The sequence below is a fragment of the Pimephales promelas genome, chromosome 10 (genome assembly GCF_988280905.1).
Source record: "Pimephales promelas chromosome 10, fPimPro1.hap1.1, whole genome shotgun sequence".
NCBI classification, from domain to species: Eukaryota; Metazoa; Chordata; class Actinopteri; order Cypriniformes; family Leuciscidae; genus Pimephales; species Pimephales promelas.
This window is the reverse complement of record NC_142778.1, coordinates 35,462,572-35,482,378: the sequence shown is the minus strand read 5'-3', so window position 1 is coordinate 35,482,378 and position 19,807 is coordinate 35,462,572. Positions and strand designations below refer to the sequence as shown.

The following is a 19,807-nucleotide window of genomic DNA, read 5'->3' as shown; positions in this document are numbered from 1 at the left end:
TTTCTATATATATATATATATATATATATATATGAAGAGTTCAGATGCAAAAGCCTCTAAATGCCATTTGAAATTTTCTTCTTTAATGGTAATTTTTTATCAAACTTGTATATTTAAGTTCAGTAATTTCACTTAAATGGCAATGATAATTACCAATTAATTGTTATTTAAGTGAAATTACTGAACTTAAATATACAAGTTTGCTAAAAATCATCATTAAAGAAGAAAATTTCAAATGGCATTTAGAGGCTTTTGCATCTGAACTCTTCATATATTCTATATATATATATATATATATATATATATATATATTCGAGTGGAAGTTTGGTCGTAGCAGACTATAATTTCTTACAATACAGTGAAGACAAATTCTCAGTTCTCAGATCAATTTTATTATGAAATTCTAACAATAAATGTAATTTTGACGCTTTTAAATGTGACCGATCACTCAAACGGCACATGAACCGACCACCTCTTCACTAGCTTAGTTAATAGTATACACGAATGACCAACAGGTGTGTAACGTGTGTTGAAAGATACAGTAACTTACCAAAATGTATGTACTGTATATGCCTCGTTTTTGGTTCACTGCAGTTTGAAGAATATTTTTAGCATTGGTGTTGACATGAATTTGTGCATAGTTTGTCTTAAAGATTATTAATAACAACATTAAAAGCTTGATTTTCACCACAGTTGGACTTTAATTAACAGAAGAGCTTTCAAATCATTCAGTTTTGACCCATTTTATCAGCCAGTAATTGCTAAACAATTTGCACATGATATGTACAGTCTGTCTTCTGAAAGACAAGTTAACTTTGAGATTTTCCACAAATAATTCGTCTTTTTTAGAGCAACAAGAAATGTTTAAAAACGTAAAGACCTCTCGAATGCCTCATAATCTCCTATTGTTCATTTTTCATTTATTTTATTGTTCCCAAGACGGCAGTTCACCAAGAGCATCCGCAGTAAAAAATCTACTAAAATTGACGGCTCCGTTTTATCATTTTGCACCGCATTTGCCAAGCTCCAGTACATGTTTTCACTGTTTACTGCCCATACTTCACACTTCCCTGCTACCTAAACCTCGTAAAATCTCCCTTTTGAGATGTTATCTAATATATGAATACTGTTCAACAGTGTGTTGAAGCCTTTACACTAGTCATGTGAAAAGACCTAATGCACTGTAATTTGTACTACAAACATGAATGATACTTTAAGACTCATTGAGGAGTTTGCTGTTATTTTAATCAGACAAAAATGGAAATTATGTTATCGTTTGCTCAGTAACTTTTTTGTCCATACAGTGAAAGTAAATGGGGTCCAATGATGTTTCTGACCCTATTGATCTTTATTATATGTAGGGCTGCACAAATCATAATTGTCGATTATTGCCTTGAAATTATAATTGTGATTTATTAATTACGATTATCACAATTTACATTGAATGATGTTTTGATGATGTTTGAAGTGACTGCATGCAAATTGTTATTGTTGTATCAAAATAAAACGGCTGAAAACTCCTGAAAAACTTTCAATGCTTTTCTATGGTTTAAAGTAACACCAAGTAACTTTTCCTCTTCGGTCGCCCTACTGGTTGGAAACGAAATTGTCCATTGCCGCTGTCGTAAATAATTTAGCCTATACCGTCGTACGCACGCTCGCTGTTTATCCAGCACCGGCTTTAGAATGAATAATGTATGTTACATGATTTCGTGAAAGGATGATGTATTGCGACATCAGAAACGAAGAAAAACGAAATAATGACTATTGGAGTGCTTGATGTAAAGCAGTCGAATTTTGTAGTTCTTTTTGTGGTCGGGTTCCTACCCGAACCCCGAAGTTGCATAGTGCCAGTAAAAGTGAAACAGATCCCGTCAGGCGACGGCAGAAGTGCCTTTCACTCTGTTACGACTTGATGAACCACTGATAAGATTTTTGAAACATTGACAGTGTTGCTTTAATGCTAATTATAATTATAATGTTTTTATATTAATAATTATAACACTAACTAAAATTAAAACAATGGGGAAAAAACCCTTAAGATAAGCTGTAAAAAAAAACACATTTTAAGCACACAGAATAATGTAAGTGGACTTTTTATAATTGTGCCTTTGAACAATTACATAATTGTGGCATCCATAATTGTAATCGCGATTACAAATTCGATTAATTGTGCACCCCTAATTATATGTTGAAAAACAGTTATTTCCCCCCAAGTGTATTCTTTTGTGTCCCATTGAAGAAAGAAAGCCATAGATATGTCATGACCTATTATATAGGAATGTGTGGCGTTGTGGTAGCCTATTTATTCACTTTCTCAGGATTTCTCAAAGCGTCAAGAAATAATCAAAGTTCTCTTGTGCGGTCTTACATTGCACCCTATCAAAAAGGCCTAATACCTGGAAAAACAAAATGTCCTATTCTCTGTTCCCGTGCTAATAGGGCTAGTAATGTTTCATGATGGTTAAAGTGTTTCGTTCTCTGTTTTTCTTGCCAATGCTGTGGAGAACTTTATGGAGCGCAGGATTAATGGTTTGTACGCCAGTCAAACATTGAAACACAGCACTTTCAAATTATTCCACTGATAAAAGAAAGCCATAGAGGTTTTAAATGTTAATAGTAATGCGTGGCAACCCTACACCTTAGCATTGCTACTTGCATTGACAATCTGTACTCATATTTTCATCAGAAAATCTAAAAATAGTTGAAGAAGAAGTCTTTCCCTGAAGGTTGGTAAAAAGAGTACGCTTCCTGTATTCTCTACTTCACAAAGATGAAGTAGATTTCAGCTCATCTTTGAACTGCCTCAGTCATCAGAGCAAAGAGAAAATGAAATGGTGTGATTCTTAGATGTCTTTCCTCCTTAACCCCCAAGCTGTAATGTCAGCGTCACTTTAAAAGCCCCTTTTCATGTGTGGTGTGTGTGCATACTTGGTTTGTGGAGTGAAGTGTGCTCCACATATGGGGCTTGTGCGTGTGAGTGTAGCGTGAGCGGTCAAAAGGTTTATATCCTGATTATAGACTACGCCCCAGCGGTTCACAGAAAGACACGGGAAGTATGAACCGTTTGATCCAGGATCACCCCTAGAAAGGTGAAGAGCTCCAGAATGCTGATAATGGTAATGATGGGAGGTGATTTATGAAGACCGTTATGATCAAGTTAAGGATCTGAAACTGGTCTGGCTGGGAATGCTGGGAAGCAGGGGAAAGGAGGCTTAAGCAGTTGGCCAGACACACACACACACACACGCACGCATCAAAAACAGACCATGTGCTGTCCAGACACACTCCAGAAACACTTCAAACCCTGAGAGCGCAACGAGAACTGAAGAGAGGAAAGGAATGGGGAACAAAGACAGAAAAAAGACTGAAAGAACGAAGGGTCAATCTGAAAGGGTCAGTCCAGTTTAACTGGCAGAGACACATGTGCTTCCAGAAACGACACACAGCTGTCCATCAGCTTCTCGTCTCTCTGCTGTCTAGTCTGATCTCCACCTTTTCTTCTCTTCTTTTCTCGTCTCATCGTTTCATCTCTTCTTTTCTTCTCCTCTTCTCGTTTCATCTCCTCTCCTATTCTTGTTTCATCTCTTCTTTTCTTCTCCTCTTCTCGTTTCATCTCCATTTCTTTTCTTTTCTCATCTCCTCTTCTTTTCTCATCTCGTCTCGTTTCATCTCCTCTCCTATTCTTGTTTCATCTCCTCTTCTCTTTTCGTTTCATCTCCTCCTTTTTTCTCATCTCGTCTTGTTTCATCTCCTCTCCTCTTCTCATTTCATCTCCTCTTTTTTCTGTGTCATCTCGTTTCATCTCCTCTTCTTTTCCCGTCTCTTCTCATTTCATCTCCTCTCCTTCTCGTTTCATCTCCTCTTCTTTTCCCGTCTCTTCTCATTTCATCTCCTCTCCTTTTCGTTTCATCTCCTCTTCTTTTCTCGTCTCGTTTCATCTCCTCTTCTTGTTTCATCTCCTCTTATTTTCTCATCTCGTCTCGTTTCATCTCCTCTCCTCTTTTCGTTTAATCTCCTCTTCTTTTCTCGTCTCGTTTCATCTCCTCTTCTTTTCTCATCTCATCTCCTCTTTTCATTTCATCTCCTCTTCTTTTCCCGTCTCTTCTCATTTCATCTCCTCTCCTTCTCGTTTCATCTCCTCTTCTTTTCTCGTCTCGTTTCATCTCCTCTTCTTGTTTCATCTCCTCTTCTTTTCCCGTCTCTTCTCATTTCATCTCCTCTCCTTCTCGTTTCATCTCCTCTTCTTTTCTCGTCTCGTTTCATCTCCTCTTCTCATTTCATCTCCTCTTCTTTTCCCGTCTCTTCTCATTTCATCTCCTCTCCTTTTCGTTTCATCTCCTCTTCTTTTCTCGTCTCGTTTCATCTCCTCTTCTTGTTTCATCTCCTCTTATTTTCTCATCTCGTCTCGTTTCATCTCCTCTCCTCTTTTCGTTTAATCTCCTCTTCTTTTCTCGTCTCGTCTCGTTTCATCTCCTCTTCTTTTCTCATCTCATCTCCTCTTTTCATTTCATCTCCTCTCCTCTTCTCGTTTAATCTCCTTTTCTTTTCTCGTCTCGTCTCGTTTCATCTCCTCTCCTCTTCTTTTCTCGTCTCGTTTCGTTTCATCTCCTCTCCTCTTCTTTTCTCGTCTCCTGTTTTCGTTTCTTCTCCTCTTCTTTTCTCGTCTCGTTTCATCTCCTCTCCTCTTCTCGTTTAATCTCCTTTTCTTTTCTCGTCTCGTCTCGTCTCGTTTCATCTCCTCTCCTCTTCTTTTCTCGTCTCCTGTTTTCGTTTCTTCTCCTCTTCTTTTCTTTTCTCGTCTCGTTTCATCTCCTCTCCTCTTCTCGTTTAATCTCCTCTTCTTTCTGTGTCATCTCGTTTCATCTCCTCTTCTTTTCCCGTCTCTTCTCATTTCATCTCCTCTCCTTCTCGTTTCATCTCCTCTTCTTTTCCCGTCTCTTCTCATTTCATCTCCTCTCCTTTTCGTTTCATCTCCTCTTCTTTTCTCGTCTCGTTTCATCTCCTCTTCTTGTTTCATCTCCTCTTATTTTCTCATCTCGTCTCGTTTCATCTCCTCTCCTCTTTTCGTTTAATCTCCTCTTCTTTTCTCGTCTCGTCTCGTTTCATCTCCTCTTCTTTTCTCATCTCATCTCCTCTTTTCATTTCATCTCCTCTTCTTTTCCCGTCTCTTCTCATTTCATCTCCTCTCCTGCTCGTTTAATCTCCTCTTCTTTTTTTTTCTCGTCTCGTTTCGTTTCATCTCCTCTCCTCTTCTTTTCTCGTCTCCTGTTTTCGTTTCTTCTCCTCTTCTTTTCTCGTCTCGTTTCATCTCCTCTCCTCTTCTCGTTTAATCTCCTTTTCTTTTCTCGTCTCGTCTCGTTTCATCTCCTCTCCTCTTCTTTTCTCGTCTCCTGTTTTCGTGTCTTCTCCTCTTCTTTTCTTTTCTCGTCTCGTTTCATCTCCTCTCCTCTTCTCGTTTAATCTCCTCTTCTTTTTTTTCTCGTCTCGTTTCGTTTCATCTCCTCTCCTCTTCTTTTCTCGTCTCCTGTTTTCGTTTCTTCTCCTCTTCTTTTCTTTTCTCGTCTCGTTTCATCTCCTCTCCTCTTCTCGTTTAATCTCCTCTTCTTTTCTTTTCTCGTCTCGTTTCATCTCCTCTCCTCTTCTTTTCTCGTCTCCTGTTTTCGTTTCATCTCCTCTCCTCTTTTCGTTTCATCTCCTCGTCTCGTTTCCTCTTTATTTCTCATCTCTTCTCATGCCATCTCTTTTTCTTACACCTCATCCTTCTCTTATTTCTTCCCAACTCGTCTTTCTCATTTGGCCTTTTTACGGTAATTCTCTTTTTGTCTTCCAGCCTCCTCTCCTTTGGCAATAGCCATTTTTCATTGTTCCCTTGTTATGAAAAATTAATTCCCATGATTCTCTCCCACTGTGTCGCTCTCTCTCTTTCTCAGCCTCTTTTACTGTCTGTCTGTTTCCATGTCTTCTCTCGTCTTCTTGTCTCGTTTCTATCATCATATCTAATTTTTTCTCATATTTTCACATCTTTTCTCATGACGCCTCTTGTTTTTTTTTTCTTGCGTCTCCTCTCATATTCGTCCTTCTCTCTTTTCACCTCATCCTCTTGTCTTGTTTCATTTCCTCTTTATTTCTCATCTCTTCTCATGCCATCTCATCCTCTTTTATTTCATCCACTGTCTCGTCTCCTCACCTCTTTTCATCTCCACCTCTCGTCTCCTATCTTCTAGTTTCGCTTAATTTCCTGTTTTCTTCTCGTCTCATCTCATCTCACTCAATCCCTACATATCTTTTCTCTCTCATTATTCCTTTTTACTGTCATTTTTGCCTTTTAGCCTCCTCTCCTTTGACAATAGCCATTTTTCATTGTTCCCTTGTTATCAAAATGAATTCCCATGATTATCTCCCACTTTGTCGCTCTCTCTCTTTCTCTTTTACTGTCTGTCTGTCTCCATGTCTCGCCCTAACACTGCCATGTTTACCTGTTGCCATGACTGCTAGACAACTGGATGAGTGTGTATGTTTGTTTATGTGGTGACAGGCTGGGATGGGGGGATGGATACACATATGGTTAGTGTGTGGTCGCGGAAAAGATGTCATACGTGTGTGTGTGTGTGTGTGGAGTTGGCGTCCTGTTTATCCACATTGAGACTTCTGGCAGCTCTTATCAGCCGCTGTCTCATGATGATGATGTAATGCTGGTGGGAACGAGAGGGGTGTGTGATGTAGTGCAGCCGAACCGACACACTTCTTCAAATCTACAGACCTCATTAAATCACCCGCTGCTGACACCCAGCCAGAAATTTAAACTACGAGAGGCCAAAAAGACAGCACAGAAAATGAATGGATTTCTAAATGAAAGTCCAGCAGGAGCATGTTCATCTAATCCCGATCATCACAACACTAGTGTGTACTGTATAAACAGCTGCTTACCAAATGTGTTTACCTTCAGCTCACTCAAGGATTATAAGAAAATGTCAACTCATAACAAATGAGACGTAGCTTAAAATGAACAGGAGGACAAACATCCCACCCACACATAAACTGTAAACTTTATTTATCTAAGCTTATGTCTGAGTATCTAGAGTTTTGTGTTCAAAGACTTGACATACATTTTAATGGATCAAAACGAATACACACAGCACGTCGAGGATTCAGAATCAACAGTGATTTCAACATTGATTTTTTTTAAAGGCTCATTAACTGAGACCTCTTTATTATCTCAATCGTTTCTCATGAATATCATGAGGTACAAAAGTGTGCAATAAAAAGTCACCGACGTCTCGATTTGTTATCGTCTCTTCTCTTCAAAATTGACTCAATTATTATTGATTGTATATAATAATAATAATATTGTTGTGATGAATATGTAAGACATTGATAAATTAAAACAGCAGTTAAGAAAGCATCTGATTGTGATGCGGTTCTGTTTGTACCATTGAGCGCTCCAGTGAGGTCACATCACGTTTATTTACACAGCACTTTATACAACAGATTGAGCAAACTTGTCTTGACTCTGGCAAGCTGTTTCCAACTCCCAAAACAGACTCAAAACGAACTTCGGTTTGGCCAGATTTTGTTCAAAATAACGTCACGCCGCTTTATTCTCTTTAAAGTGAACTAAAACGTTTCATCTCTTCTTTTCTCATCAGCGTTTAATGTATCTCCTCAACTTTTCTAGTCATCTTGTCTTGTGTCTCATCTTCAAGCAGAACTCAAATCGCCTTTTCTCATCTTATTCTCTTTTGTTCTCGTCGAACATTTGATGTAGTCTAGTCTTTTCTCGCCTCTTCGCCACACAAATATTTAATATAGTCACTTTTCTTCTCGTCTTGTCTCTTTTTCGCTTAGATAGCCATGTTGCCGTTTTCCTGAGCCAGTATCATTGTCTTGCACACAAGAAATGTAGCATTCTTCAGTATAAAATTGAATCTTTTGAGTAATCCTTGTGTGTGTATGTGTCAGATCGAGGTATATACAGCAGCAGAGGCGTCTCGGGGAGGCTCTGGTCCTGCTTCGGTCGTCTCGTGGGGAGATGTCGACTGTTATGAGCCAGTTAACTCACTTCCTGGAGACATGGGACGACAGCAAAGCACGGATACAGCAGAGTTGCATCAGTGCTGACGCAGGTAATTAGACGCACACATGTGTTTGTGTCTGTGCACGTCTATTACACACGTGTTCAGAGCAGATTCAGGCAGTCTCAATGCACAGAACAATGGGACAATCCCAATTTATCTCGTCATGGTCTGAAATTAGATTAGGACGCACTCTCCCGCGGCCTGTGGGTGTGTGTTGGTGACTGTGACATGTAGGGCACACTGTTCCTGCTGTGCTGAGATAATTGCAGTATAATGATAACAGAGGATGTGAGACGTTTAATATCAGGGAGCTGGAAGAGAGGAGTGTGTCAGTGGATGGCAGGGACAGTGTGTGTCTCAGAATTGGACCTGACATGTATTAAAGGCACACTATGTAAGATTTTTTTGGATCTGAAAATTTCCAAAAACCACTAGAGCATTGTACTTACATGATCCCAGATGTTTCTAATAAGCAGTTTTATCCATGACATCATTCCCGAGTTACCCTCGATTTCCACTTTTATTTTGTAGAAACAGTGGAAACACCAAAGATGCTTTAATATATTATGTGTTTTATTAGACTGGTTTAAAGATCATTTTATTCAATGCATTAAAGCATTATACACCTCACCAGTAGCTAAGATAAAAATTAATGGTCACTTGTCTGAAAAACAAATAACTCTCTCTTATCCTAATCCGTATGATCCATAGGCGTGTTCACAATAGCCTACTGCGAAGTGGCGAGTCAGCATCGTCAACTTCATCTTTCCAGTCAAGAATGACACAAAAAACAGTAGTTTATTAATAAACAAGTAAAAAGGCTATATTTGACACATTCGTTATTTTTGCCGGTTCTTTTGTGGCTAACTAATCGAATATCGTGACTCCCTATTTTGTACCAGGCAATTTATGGTTGTTCAATAAAGTTCTTGGGAAAAAAAATTTGACAAATGTAACAAGTTTTGGGGAAAATTGACTATGTATGTAAACCATTGAGGAAAGTGTGATAACGTATACCAAGATGTTGGAATTATTTTGTGATACTATCTGATATTGTAGTATCCATGATAACTTTGTGTTCTTTGTTCCTATAAAAAATGAATGAATTCAGTGATTTTAAGGCACACTTTTAATTGCACAAACTGTTTGGCTTTACCAAAAATCTGATCAGATTTATATATATATATATATATATATTAGGACTGTGCAAAAATTAATTGCGATTAATCGCATCCAAAATTAAAGTCTGTGTTTACATAATATATTTGTGTGTGCTGTACATAATTATTTTGTATATATAAATCCACACACATGCATGTGTATATTTAAGAAAATGTGTTAGTCATAAATAAAATATTTATATTTATATAATATAGATTATGTATATATATATATATACAGTATATATACACAGAATTTAAGCGCAAATAATCCTTAAATATATACATGCATGCATAGGTATTTATATATATTCAAAATAATTATATACAGCACACACAAATATATTATGTAAACACAGACTTTTATTTTGGATGCGATTAATCGCAATGAAATTTTTGCACAGCCCTAATGTATATGTATATATATTTATTACAGGTGACTGTACTATATACCAAATATAATGCTAAAATGATGCTGTATGAACCATTTTATGTTAAATAATGTCTGAAAAATCTGCAGATGGAAATTTGACTCTGGAAAAGTGAGGAATTTTGAAATGAAAAATATGTAGGAACCGTTTTCTGGATGCGTAAAGGCGTAAATAGTTTTCTTCAAACTGTGAAACTGCATGGCACAGGCACTCTGATCATTTTTATTCAGTGCATGAGAAAGAGGGAACAAAAAAGCCAGAGTGAAAAATCAAAACAGTGTTATTGTTCATTTTATGAAGGATATCCTTCACAATGGCTTGTTTTGACACTGGATTCAGCGCTCCAGATTGGAGCACTTCCAAGCACTTCTTGGCAGATGTTGTTGTTAAAAATGTAGTATCAAAGCAAATGTTATATTAATGTGTTTTAATTAGACATTTAAATCATTCTGAGTGGCGGAGTTCTTTGCGGTTTTGGTGCAAGTACTTTTTAAATAATGAATTTAATTCATAGCAATCAATACACACCACACCCCATATATACATATATACATATATATATATATATATACACATATATGCATATATATATAAATAATCTATTTTTATTGTAGATGTGAATGAAAATTTACTGCAACGTGATCTCGCCTGTGCTGTCGTGAATTATTAAGCAGGACGTCTTCTCGTAGGATGAGGATATAGACCCATATTATATTCCTTAGTGCTGTGAAAATGATATTTTAAAAGTTTATATATTGTAAAATCCACTTTACACTCAAACTGGAGCCCCCAAAAAAGCTGAATAGTATAATATACAGTAGTCAACATTTGAACTAGATCAAAAAACTTCATCAAAGTTGTTCTAAGACAAGAAGGATGTAATTTGGCTTCTTATTGGTTCATTGTTTTATTGTGTTCAGGTGTTTCTTGTTCATTGTCTCTGGTCTAGTATTGTCCATGTAATCTCTGTTGGTGAGTTGTTTTCATGTTTCTGTTATTAACCATACTGCCCTACAAAGCAAAAAGGCAGTAACTACGCAGAGTGCAGAACTGAGAAAAATGACTTTTGCTAGGGCTTTTTGCAGTTACTGTACAAACGACTACCATTTTTCTCTAAAACGACACGCATTTAAGATAAGATGTTTTGTCATATAACAAAGGATGCCTTGAATGTCATGAAAATTGTAATAATTAATGCTTTACCAAAACTGCAGTTACTGCCTTTTTGCTAAACGCCGGCACAGTCCAAGTCCTTGTTTTACTCACCTTTTGGATTAAAGTAAATTAACTACACTTGGGTTCAAATGTTCCAAAAGTGAGGGCAAAAGTGTCCGTATTCGTCTGTTTTTTTGACAGGCATGTTTGTGCATGTAATTATGCTGAGGGATTGTTTGCATGTTTGAAGGCGTTTGTTCGGTTTACACATTGGCATGCAAATGGCTTCATGCACTGATACTGACACATGCATATTTGTGTGTCGCTCAACATAGTTTTGGTTGACAGACGATTGAGGTGCCTCAGGGTGACTTAACCTCTCGTTCACCCCATGGGGTGTGTGTCTCCGCCCCACCAACGCTTGGAACCGCCTTCCTTGTGCCTGTTGCACGTTCAGTAATGCTGCCAAATTCCTGCAAGTGCCTGCGTGTGTGTGTCATTGAGAGGTGAATGAGTATAAAAGGCTAGAATTCTTTGAACCGAGAGACAGGTATTTTGTTTACAGTAGCCTAAGGAGTGTTTAGGCTTTGCTTTTCCTGCCTCCCTCTACCTGTCTTTCAGCATGTACGCAAAACACTTGCATTTTTGTAAATGTGCATATGTTACGCTGTCTGCATGTGTCGGTTCAACAGAAAGCACTGCTGGGATGTTATATTAGGCTGTTTGTGTGCTCTGCAAAAAGACGGTTTGTTTATATGTGTGTGTGTGTGTGTGTGTGTGTGAGAGAGAGAGAGGGTAATGGACAAACTGATATGGGTGTGGGCGCAAAACGTATGCGCTGCTACCTGTCTGTCTGCTTTCCACGGTCTTGAAGACAAGATGAGAGCAGAAAGGCTCATAAAGGCAGGATAAACATGACAGAGGAAGAAAATTAGAAAAAGGATGAATAGAAAAGTCGTGTGTGTCTGTTTTCTGCTGCTGCCATCTCCGTGCTTAAAAAGTAGGTTTGGTCATGCTTAAAGTGTAAATAAACTATACAAATTAACCAGGTTTTGTTTTTACCTACAAAATGAAGTTACCTGTAGGTCAATTGATTGATTTATTCAAAAATACATAACAATTCCACTCATATATATGACTTGAATACAAATAAATCAATTCTTGAAAAAGTTTTAGTTTGTATTTAACAAAATGGAGCCTGAAGCACAATTCTGGCCTTGTCCCGAACTCACACTTTCGTGACGTGGTGCCGCTTTGAGTTTCGGGTATGATGCAGAGCTCGTCTCCGTGCAGGCTTGACAAAAGTGTGTATCACAGGTGCATGTGACAAACACCCTACAGTCTTGTGGGCTTAACCCTTGTGCATCAATTAAAAAAAAACACATGGGTAAAAAGGGGACAAAAATGTCCATGTCAAAAAACTGTCATAAAAATGTGATTCTTCGGAGCACAGACTTAAGTTTGGTATAATTTTAAAGAAGACCCTTTGCAGATTATTGCTGAAGTAAAAAAAAATAATAATAAGTAAATCCAAAAAAAAAGTTATGTAGGTATAAGTTTATGAATATTATTTATAAAAAAATATTTTACATAAAAAATGGTTGAACTCAAAACTGCAATAAAATCAAAGCCATAAATCTAAATAGGTTGTGTTCCAAATTTGAGGATGATATCTCAAAAAATGAGCTTTCGGTAACACTTTGTTTGGGCGTAGTAGCATATTTTCCCCATTGGGTGCCAGCAAAACCCCACTGGAGCTCACAGTGATTGGATTTGAATTTGCAGTTTTTCTCTCTCAGTATTGCAAACACACACATATTTTTTTATAACACACATACTAACCACACTCTGACATCCATACCAACACACCCACACAAATATCGTTGCATAATTTATCCAGTTGGCTCTGTAGTATGCCGAAGCAGAAAACAGGAATAAAGCGATATTTGTTTTATAGGCCAAACTTTAAAAAAAATGGCACCATCTGATAAAAAAAAGTAAAAAATAAAATTTTGAAGCCTTGCCATCAGAATGAAAGCCTCTTAACAAAGATTGCATAATTTTATAGTTAACTGAACCGGGGGATTAAAATTGCAGTTTTAATGGGTTTCAATGGGGACATTTTTGTGCTGAGAGGGAGTATTTTTTAAGAAAATGACGGTGAAATAGTAAAATTCCAATAAAAATACACACCTGTGCCAAATTTTTTGCAGTTAGCTTTAACACAGGCAAAGTGATCAAAAAAAACAAAACTGAAAAGGACAAAAATGTCCACTACATTTGAAAGACAAATATCGTACTTTCTACTTCACTACATTTCTGTCAAAGTCCTTGATAAAAAGTAGTGATGTTAGTCATGGCATGATTTTTCCCTTCTCTAAAACGTGTTTTTTTTTTTTTTTTTTTTTTTTTTTTTGCGGCTGATGCGAGCATCTTTCTGAAGCCTGGCCATTTGGGACGGGGCATTGATCAGCCATTTGAGACGGGGCCTGTCTTTATTCTGGATGTTGCGTGTTTTTGTTGGTTCATCCACCTTTTGGAATTACTTGTGGGATAGATAACACTCAATTTTGGATGAACTATCCCTCATGTCATGGTAAACAGATTACAGAATTACAGTAAAAAACAGACATTTCTTAACTATGTTCCACAGAAGAAATACATTCAGGTTTCAAACGACATGTTCTGGACTTTCGTCCCTCTAACAGATTAGTAAAAAGCCAACAAATAGTTTTCACTGCTGATATTTCTCCACACTGCAGCCTGTTGTCTGTCCAGAATAGTAAACGCCTCTGAGGTGCGCACGCCGTCTGCCACAGCCAATGACTTCAACAAGACTGAACTTGTGCTCATATACTACACCACTGACATTGAATCTTCAGATTAGTGCTTGATCAATGACCAGATTCAAGACTTTTTACATTTGATCTCAATCTCAGTATACAGTATTTGGTTACCTGTTTGGTAACTCTATATAGTGTAAAATACTTTCATTTTTAAAGTCGATAAAGGTTTTATTCAGTAGTCTTTGGTACGGACTTGCCCCTATGTTCACACAACCTAGGAAACCAAAAGCAAGTTCAGACATTCACACAGGGCAGGGCTTTAGATTGCACCCCCTATATGCACACACACACACACACACATTATGCACTAGTATGCTAAAGAGTTTCATCCAAAGCGTTCATTGAACCCTAACCCACGCTGGGTCAGCACTAGCAGCTGCTGTTCAGGTGCTTAGTCAGCTGAGAGAGACAGGTAGTGTGTGTGTGTTCATGAGACAACAGGTTTGGATCTAAATTCAACTGAGTTGATGGTAACACCCCATGACCCGAAGTGCATCAATCAGCAGACAGAGGCTCGGCCTTTCTCTCTCTCTGTCCGTTCTGATGTTTATGTGCAGTCTGGGTTGCTGACATGAATTATTGCGCTCGCTGTTGTTCTCTGGTATTTTCTCACCCATCAGAGAATTTTCTTTGTATTTGTCTTTTGTCATGCCATGCACAAGCACTTGTGAGATTTTCTAAAGTTGTACATTTTTATACATCTTACTTTGGATGAATTGAGATACATCTGAGATACAGGGGCCCCAAAAACTATTTGAACATGTTTAAAGGTATAGCGGAGGATCTTTCCGAATTTTAGAGAAGACCCGCCCTCTCCAATTTTTTAAAAATATGCACATGCTCAAACACAACACTCTTGCTCCCGAGAGGGAACGTCTATTACGCCTTGCACAATTATGTTGCAAATTATAAACTAACTCAAAAACATTCATAAAAAAGACAACATGTCAAATGCCCTTCCGTGTTTTATTTACTTATTATACTGATCGATTGAGTGACCGAGGACTCAAGACATGATATGTGCAACCCTGTATCACACGAAATACGTTCTGAGGAAACTATTTTGCAAATCGCAATACGTTACATAGCAACATATAAGCAGTGCTATTACGTTGGTCCTTAACCTAATATCTCTCATTGTTAATACGTTATTTTTTATACATAGTTGCATATGGAGAAGTAGCTTGTTGCATTTGTGTAATAATAAACACACAAGATTTTAGAATATTTCAGCGTGATACCATTTACCATTTTGGACAAAAGGCTAGCAGACAAATTGAGATGTTTACCGTGTCTATGCGGTTCATGACTCGTGCCAGGGCTAGCATTGTAGCTTGCATTAACTTTTACTAGTGATTTTAAATGGATTTCTCCAAATAGCGTGACAAACTTTACCTGTGTAGTAGAATCTTCGCGACTGTGGCATCAGTGAGAAGCCCAACCTGTGCCTTTAGCGCACGCCAGTGTGTGATATTCACCCAAAATCTCTCTGGTCTTGTTTCTATATTCTGCGACCTTTCTCGTCTTATCATACACTTAGTAAACATTTTTTCTCTTTCGACCCTCAGCCATTTTCAAAGGAATGGCTGAAACCGTAACTCCGACATAATACACCTGAAAGTGAAAACTACATAGGGATGAGCACGTAGCCTACGACGCGGCCTTACGTAAACATATCACCAGAATGATTGACACTTAGGTGGACCAATAGTATAGACTACCCACCCGGAAAAAGAAAATCCTCCGCTATACCTTTAAGTCACACTCAAAATTACAGTAAAATTAAAACATTGAAATCTTTCAGCATCATTACTCCAGTCTTCAGTGTCACATGATCCTTCAGAAATGATTTAGTGCTCAGGAAACATTTATCAGTGCTGAAAACAGTTTATATTTCTGTGGAAACTCATTTTCTTTTATGAAAGATTAAATGAACAACATTAATTGGAAATAGATATTCTTTTGTTACATTAAAAATCTGGGTAACACTTTACTTGAAGGGGAAGACTGACATGACACCTTGACATATGGGTTTATGCATGTTTATGACCACTGTCTTTAAGTGTCTTTCACTCAATAATGACATTTTGAATGCAAATATGACATTGTTTGAGATGTCTTTGTTATGACACCTTGACATAAACCAATACATCATAACCTGTCAGTGTCTTTGTCATAAATGAAGTTAAACTATCATGTGGTTGGCTTTGACATTGGCTGTCATGAGGCATTATAACTGTGTCATGAATATTTTTCACAACTACAGTGGTACTAATTGATTTTGTCATTAAAAAGTTATAATGGCTTCATGACAGCCAATGTCAAACCCAACCACCTGACAGTTTAATGTAATGTTAACCAATAAAGCTAGATGCTTTCTTAAGTTTGATCATTAATCTGCTATGTCATGTTTTGTTGTCTCAGTAATGTCAAGTTGTCATGACAAAGACACTGACAGGTTATGATGTATTGGTTTATGTCAAAGTGTCATAACAAAGACATCTCAAACAATGTCATATTTGCATTAAAAATGTCAAGTGAGCGAATGACGCTTAATGACGCATAAAACTTGTCATGTCATGGTTATGAAGGTGTCATGTTAGTCTTATGCACACCCCTTCATGTAATGTGTTGCCGACATTTTTGGTCAATTCAAGGCAACTTTCATCTGAACAATATCATTTATTTAATTTTATATTATATAAATTTGACAGAAATGTCGATTTTAAGATTTTTATTTTTTATTTTAAGTGTGGCCTACCTGTCCATACTTCTTGTCCCATGGTGTGTACAGTACTAGGGCTGGGTATTGACACAAATTTCACAATTCGATTCAATTTCGATTCACAAGCTTGCGATTCGATTTCGATTCAATATTGTTTATTTTGGATATCAGTTACAATAAATGGCAAAATTTCTCAAGGGAATCAAATCTCTTAACTAATGCTGTAAACTATAGGAGTCTAGTTGTAGGCTTCATTAGCCTAATATGAAGGTAATAATGAATGTTTTGTAGCTATACAAACACTTAAGTTACACTTTTATTTATTTTATAATAAGAAAATTGTGAGAAATATAAACGTTTAAATGGTGGCTGTCATAAAAACGTGCCAGATTTATTCAAATATGCATTAAATATTAAAGAACATTAAGATTATAATGCATATGTAATATGGTGTATATATTTAGCAAAATGCTCCTCTCTAGAGTTATTTTTTCTAGCTGACTAACGAGTTGATGTGGAGGTAAATATGACGATACATGTGCCAAAACGTTATTTATTTTTTTGAATTTCTAAAGAAAATGGACATAATTGGAAAATTGAGACTTTGTTTCATATCAATAGTAACAGAGGAAAAACATTATTGCAATTTTTTTTTGGATGCGCGCAGCCGCGATACAATGTTCCATTCATTCAAATGAAACAGGATGACTAATCGATTCTTGAGATTTAAGAATCGATATCGGCTCGTAAAAATGACAATCGATTACTATCGAGAAATCGATATTTATTACCCAGCCCTATACAGTACTGTATGTACTTCAGTCCTGCCCCAAATATCCTGAAACCACCAGCATCCATTGAAACAGTCCGTGTCTGCTTTAGAGGGTGGGAACCAGCTGACCGGATTACCCTGCACCTCACTGAACTCATTGTGTTTCCAGCAGGTCAAATTAGTCTACGCTCAGGCATCTTGTTTTTATCATTATGTTTTGCATTAGAATTAATCTCAGGAATGCTTGCACTTCCACTACAAATGATGACAAGTTAGTTCACATCTGACCTGATAAGTCTGACCACTTTCACAAATGCATGTATTTTCAGAGTGTGCTCGCCTGAGTCGGGAAGTGGATGGTCTGCAGGTGGAGGTGCCAGAGTTGAGGTCACACCTCAATACAGCCAGAGAACAGTTGGAGAAGCAGGTCCAGTCCCACAAACTACTGCAGAACCAAAACCAAGAAGCCCAGTCTCTCATACAGGGTGTGTAAACCCTCAGTTTAAAGGTGAAGCGTGTCATTTTAGCGCCATTAGTGGCACCAAATAGAATTGCAATTATAAAAATAGATTTAAAATGCTCGGGAGGTTTCACTTTCATTCTCTGTGTTTCCTCATGTTAGTTTTGTTTGCCATCCATGGAAATCCATGTTCGTCTGGTGTGTGTGTTGGACAGGTGTTTTGGGGTTGCAGTCTCTCAGTATCCAGACATGCTTATGGTGTGTTTCAGTTCTTGTGTGTGTGTTTGAGTGGTGTTGGGTGTGTGTTTGTGTTAGACAGGTGTTTAACGCCCCCCTGCTAGTGTCTTTATGGAGCCTTTGAACTCTCAGTGGTGCAGTTAACACTTTTGTAATGTTTGCCTTGTCAACAAGCCAACGGCTCCTAACCTCCATGAGAGGCAAAGCCTAAAGGGATGGTTCACTTTGAAATTAATTTTTGGTATGTGTTATCTTACCTCAAGGGCATCCAAGATATGTATGTGTCTGTTTCTGCAGTAGTTTCAATTTTGATATTTTTAGGTCAAACCGTTCTCGTCTGTCAGTCATATAATGGAGGTCTATGGTCACCACCTCAAAGAGCATGCACAGAGAAGTCCACATTAAACATGATTTAATGACTCGTGAATGTAAGTACACATTGATGGCCTAAGACACGAAACGAGTGGTTTGTTTGAGAAAACGAACAGTATTTATATCGTTTTTACCTCTTGTATAAGTTGGACAGGTTTCATTTGGACTTCTCTGTGCATTAAAGAAATTAAGGTTTTTGATGAAAACATTCCAGGATTTTCTCCATATAGGGCACCAAACGAATCAAGGTCCAAATGAGAGTAATCATTTGGTTCATTCAATGAACGAAATGACTCGAAAAAAGATTTGTTCATTTTGATGAACGGAGAGTCACGAACGCGCATCACAGATCAGAGCAAGGCGAGCATTTGTGCTTATAAAACTTATACCGTTTTATTCATTTTTGAAATGGCCGATCGTTTCGCTTGATAAGACCCTTATTCATCGTCTGGAATCGTTTAAAGCCCTTTGAAGCTGCACTGAAACTCTCGTTTGGACCTTGAACCGTTTGGACCCCATTGACGTCCATTATATGGAGAAAATCCAGGAATAAAAACCTTAATTTCTTTTCGACGGAAGAAAGAAAGACATGGACATCTTGGATGACATGGGGGTGAGTACATAATCAGCAAAAGTTTGTTTAAAATGCTACGCTCTATTCCAATGCAAATGATCTGTGCCATTCACATTCATTTTCAAGCTCTATACTCATACTGAATGCCAAAATGTCTCTTTTCCTAAAAGAATTTTAAGAAAACCTCTGAGAAAAAATTAATACCTAAATGAAACGCGGCTAAGAGCTCCATTAAGTCTCCTGAACTATGAAAGAGCACAAAAATGGTCATTACTTGGAGCCGATCTATTTTTCCTTCCCATGTGAGGCAAAAGAAAAGAAAATAAGGGAGCAAAACAGTGTATATAAGTATACCTTGCTCTCGCCGGGTCATGTTACGGTGACCAGAGAGCAATTATCTATGCTTCCCCGCTCCTCGGCACTCTTACCCCATCGAGAAAATGTCACGCTGACACGAGCAACACAGTAGAGAGCACTTTCACCAGAGAAAGCACGACGTCACCTTAACCGGTCTCAGTCCCTCAGCCAGCCAGACAGCCAATTCACCAACAAACACAGCCCATTTTCCCTCTGAATAAAAGCCCTCTGGATCGAGCAGCCTTTGTGCGCTTCTGGAATATATCCTGTTGTGATTTAGCAGATCATAAACAGTTTGAGAACCGAATGACCGTGGTTTCAGGTGTTTATGGCCTGGCCCTCAGTTCCTCTAGATATAAACACGTTTCCCGTATTTACTGTGTGCGTTTTACACACTCTCTCCTCCTGCAGCTGCTGTTTTCACAGGGATGATGCAACAACCTAATCATTGTCTCTTCATTCGCTAAAGACAATGCTTTGGTGCTTTTCCTCAGGAGATGTGCTTCAAAATTAGACCAGCGTCTTACTAATAATTCCCCCTGGATCTCTGAAGTCTCGCAGCCTCTCTGGGGTATTTCTGTCCTGTGGTTTATGATGCTGATCATTAGGAGAGTAGGAGGAGAGGTCAGAACGACTCGCT

At 37.9% G+C, this 19,807-nt stretch overlaps 1 protein-coding gene across 1 annotated transcript in view; it reads left to right on the top strand.

Moving 5' to 3' along the window:
- lekr1 (Leucine-, glutamate- and lysine-rich protein 1) overlaps positions 1–19,807 on the top strand; it is a 99,990-nt gene that overhangs the window by 30,344 nt on the left and 49,839 nt on the right. The window contains exons 5-6 of the mRNA XM_039684028.2: positions 7,963–8,126; positions 17,497–17,652. Of these exons, the coding sequence (XP_039539962.2) occupies positions 7,963–8,126; positions 17,497–17,652 (320 nt within the window). The remainder of the gene's footprint in view (positions 1–7,962; positions 8,127–17,496; positions 17,653–19,807) is intronic.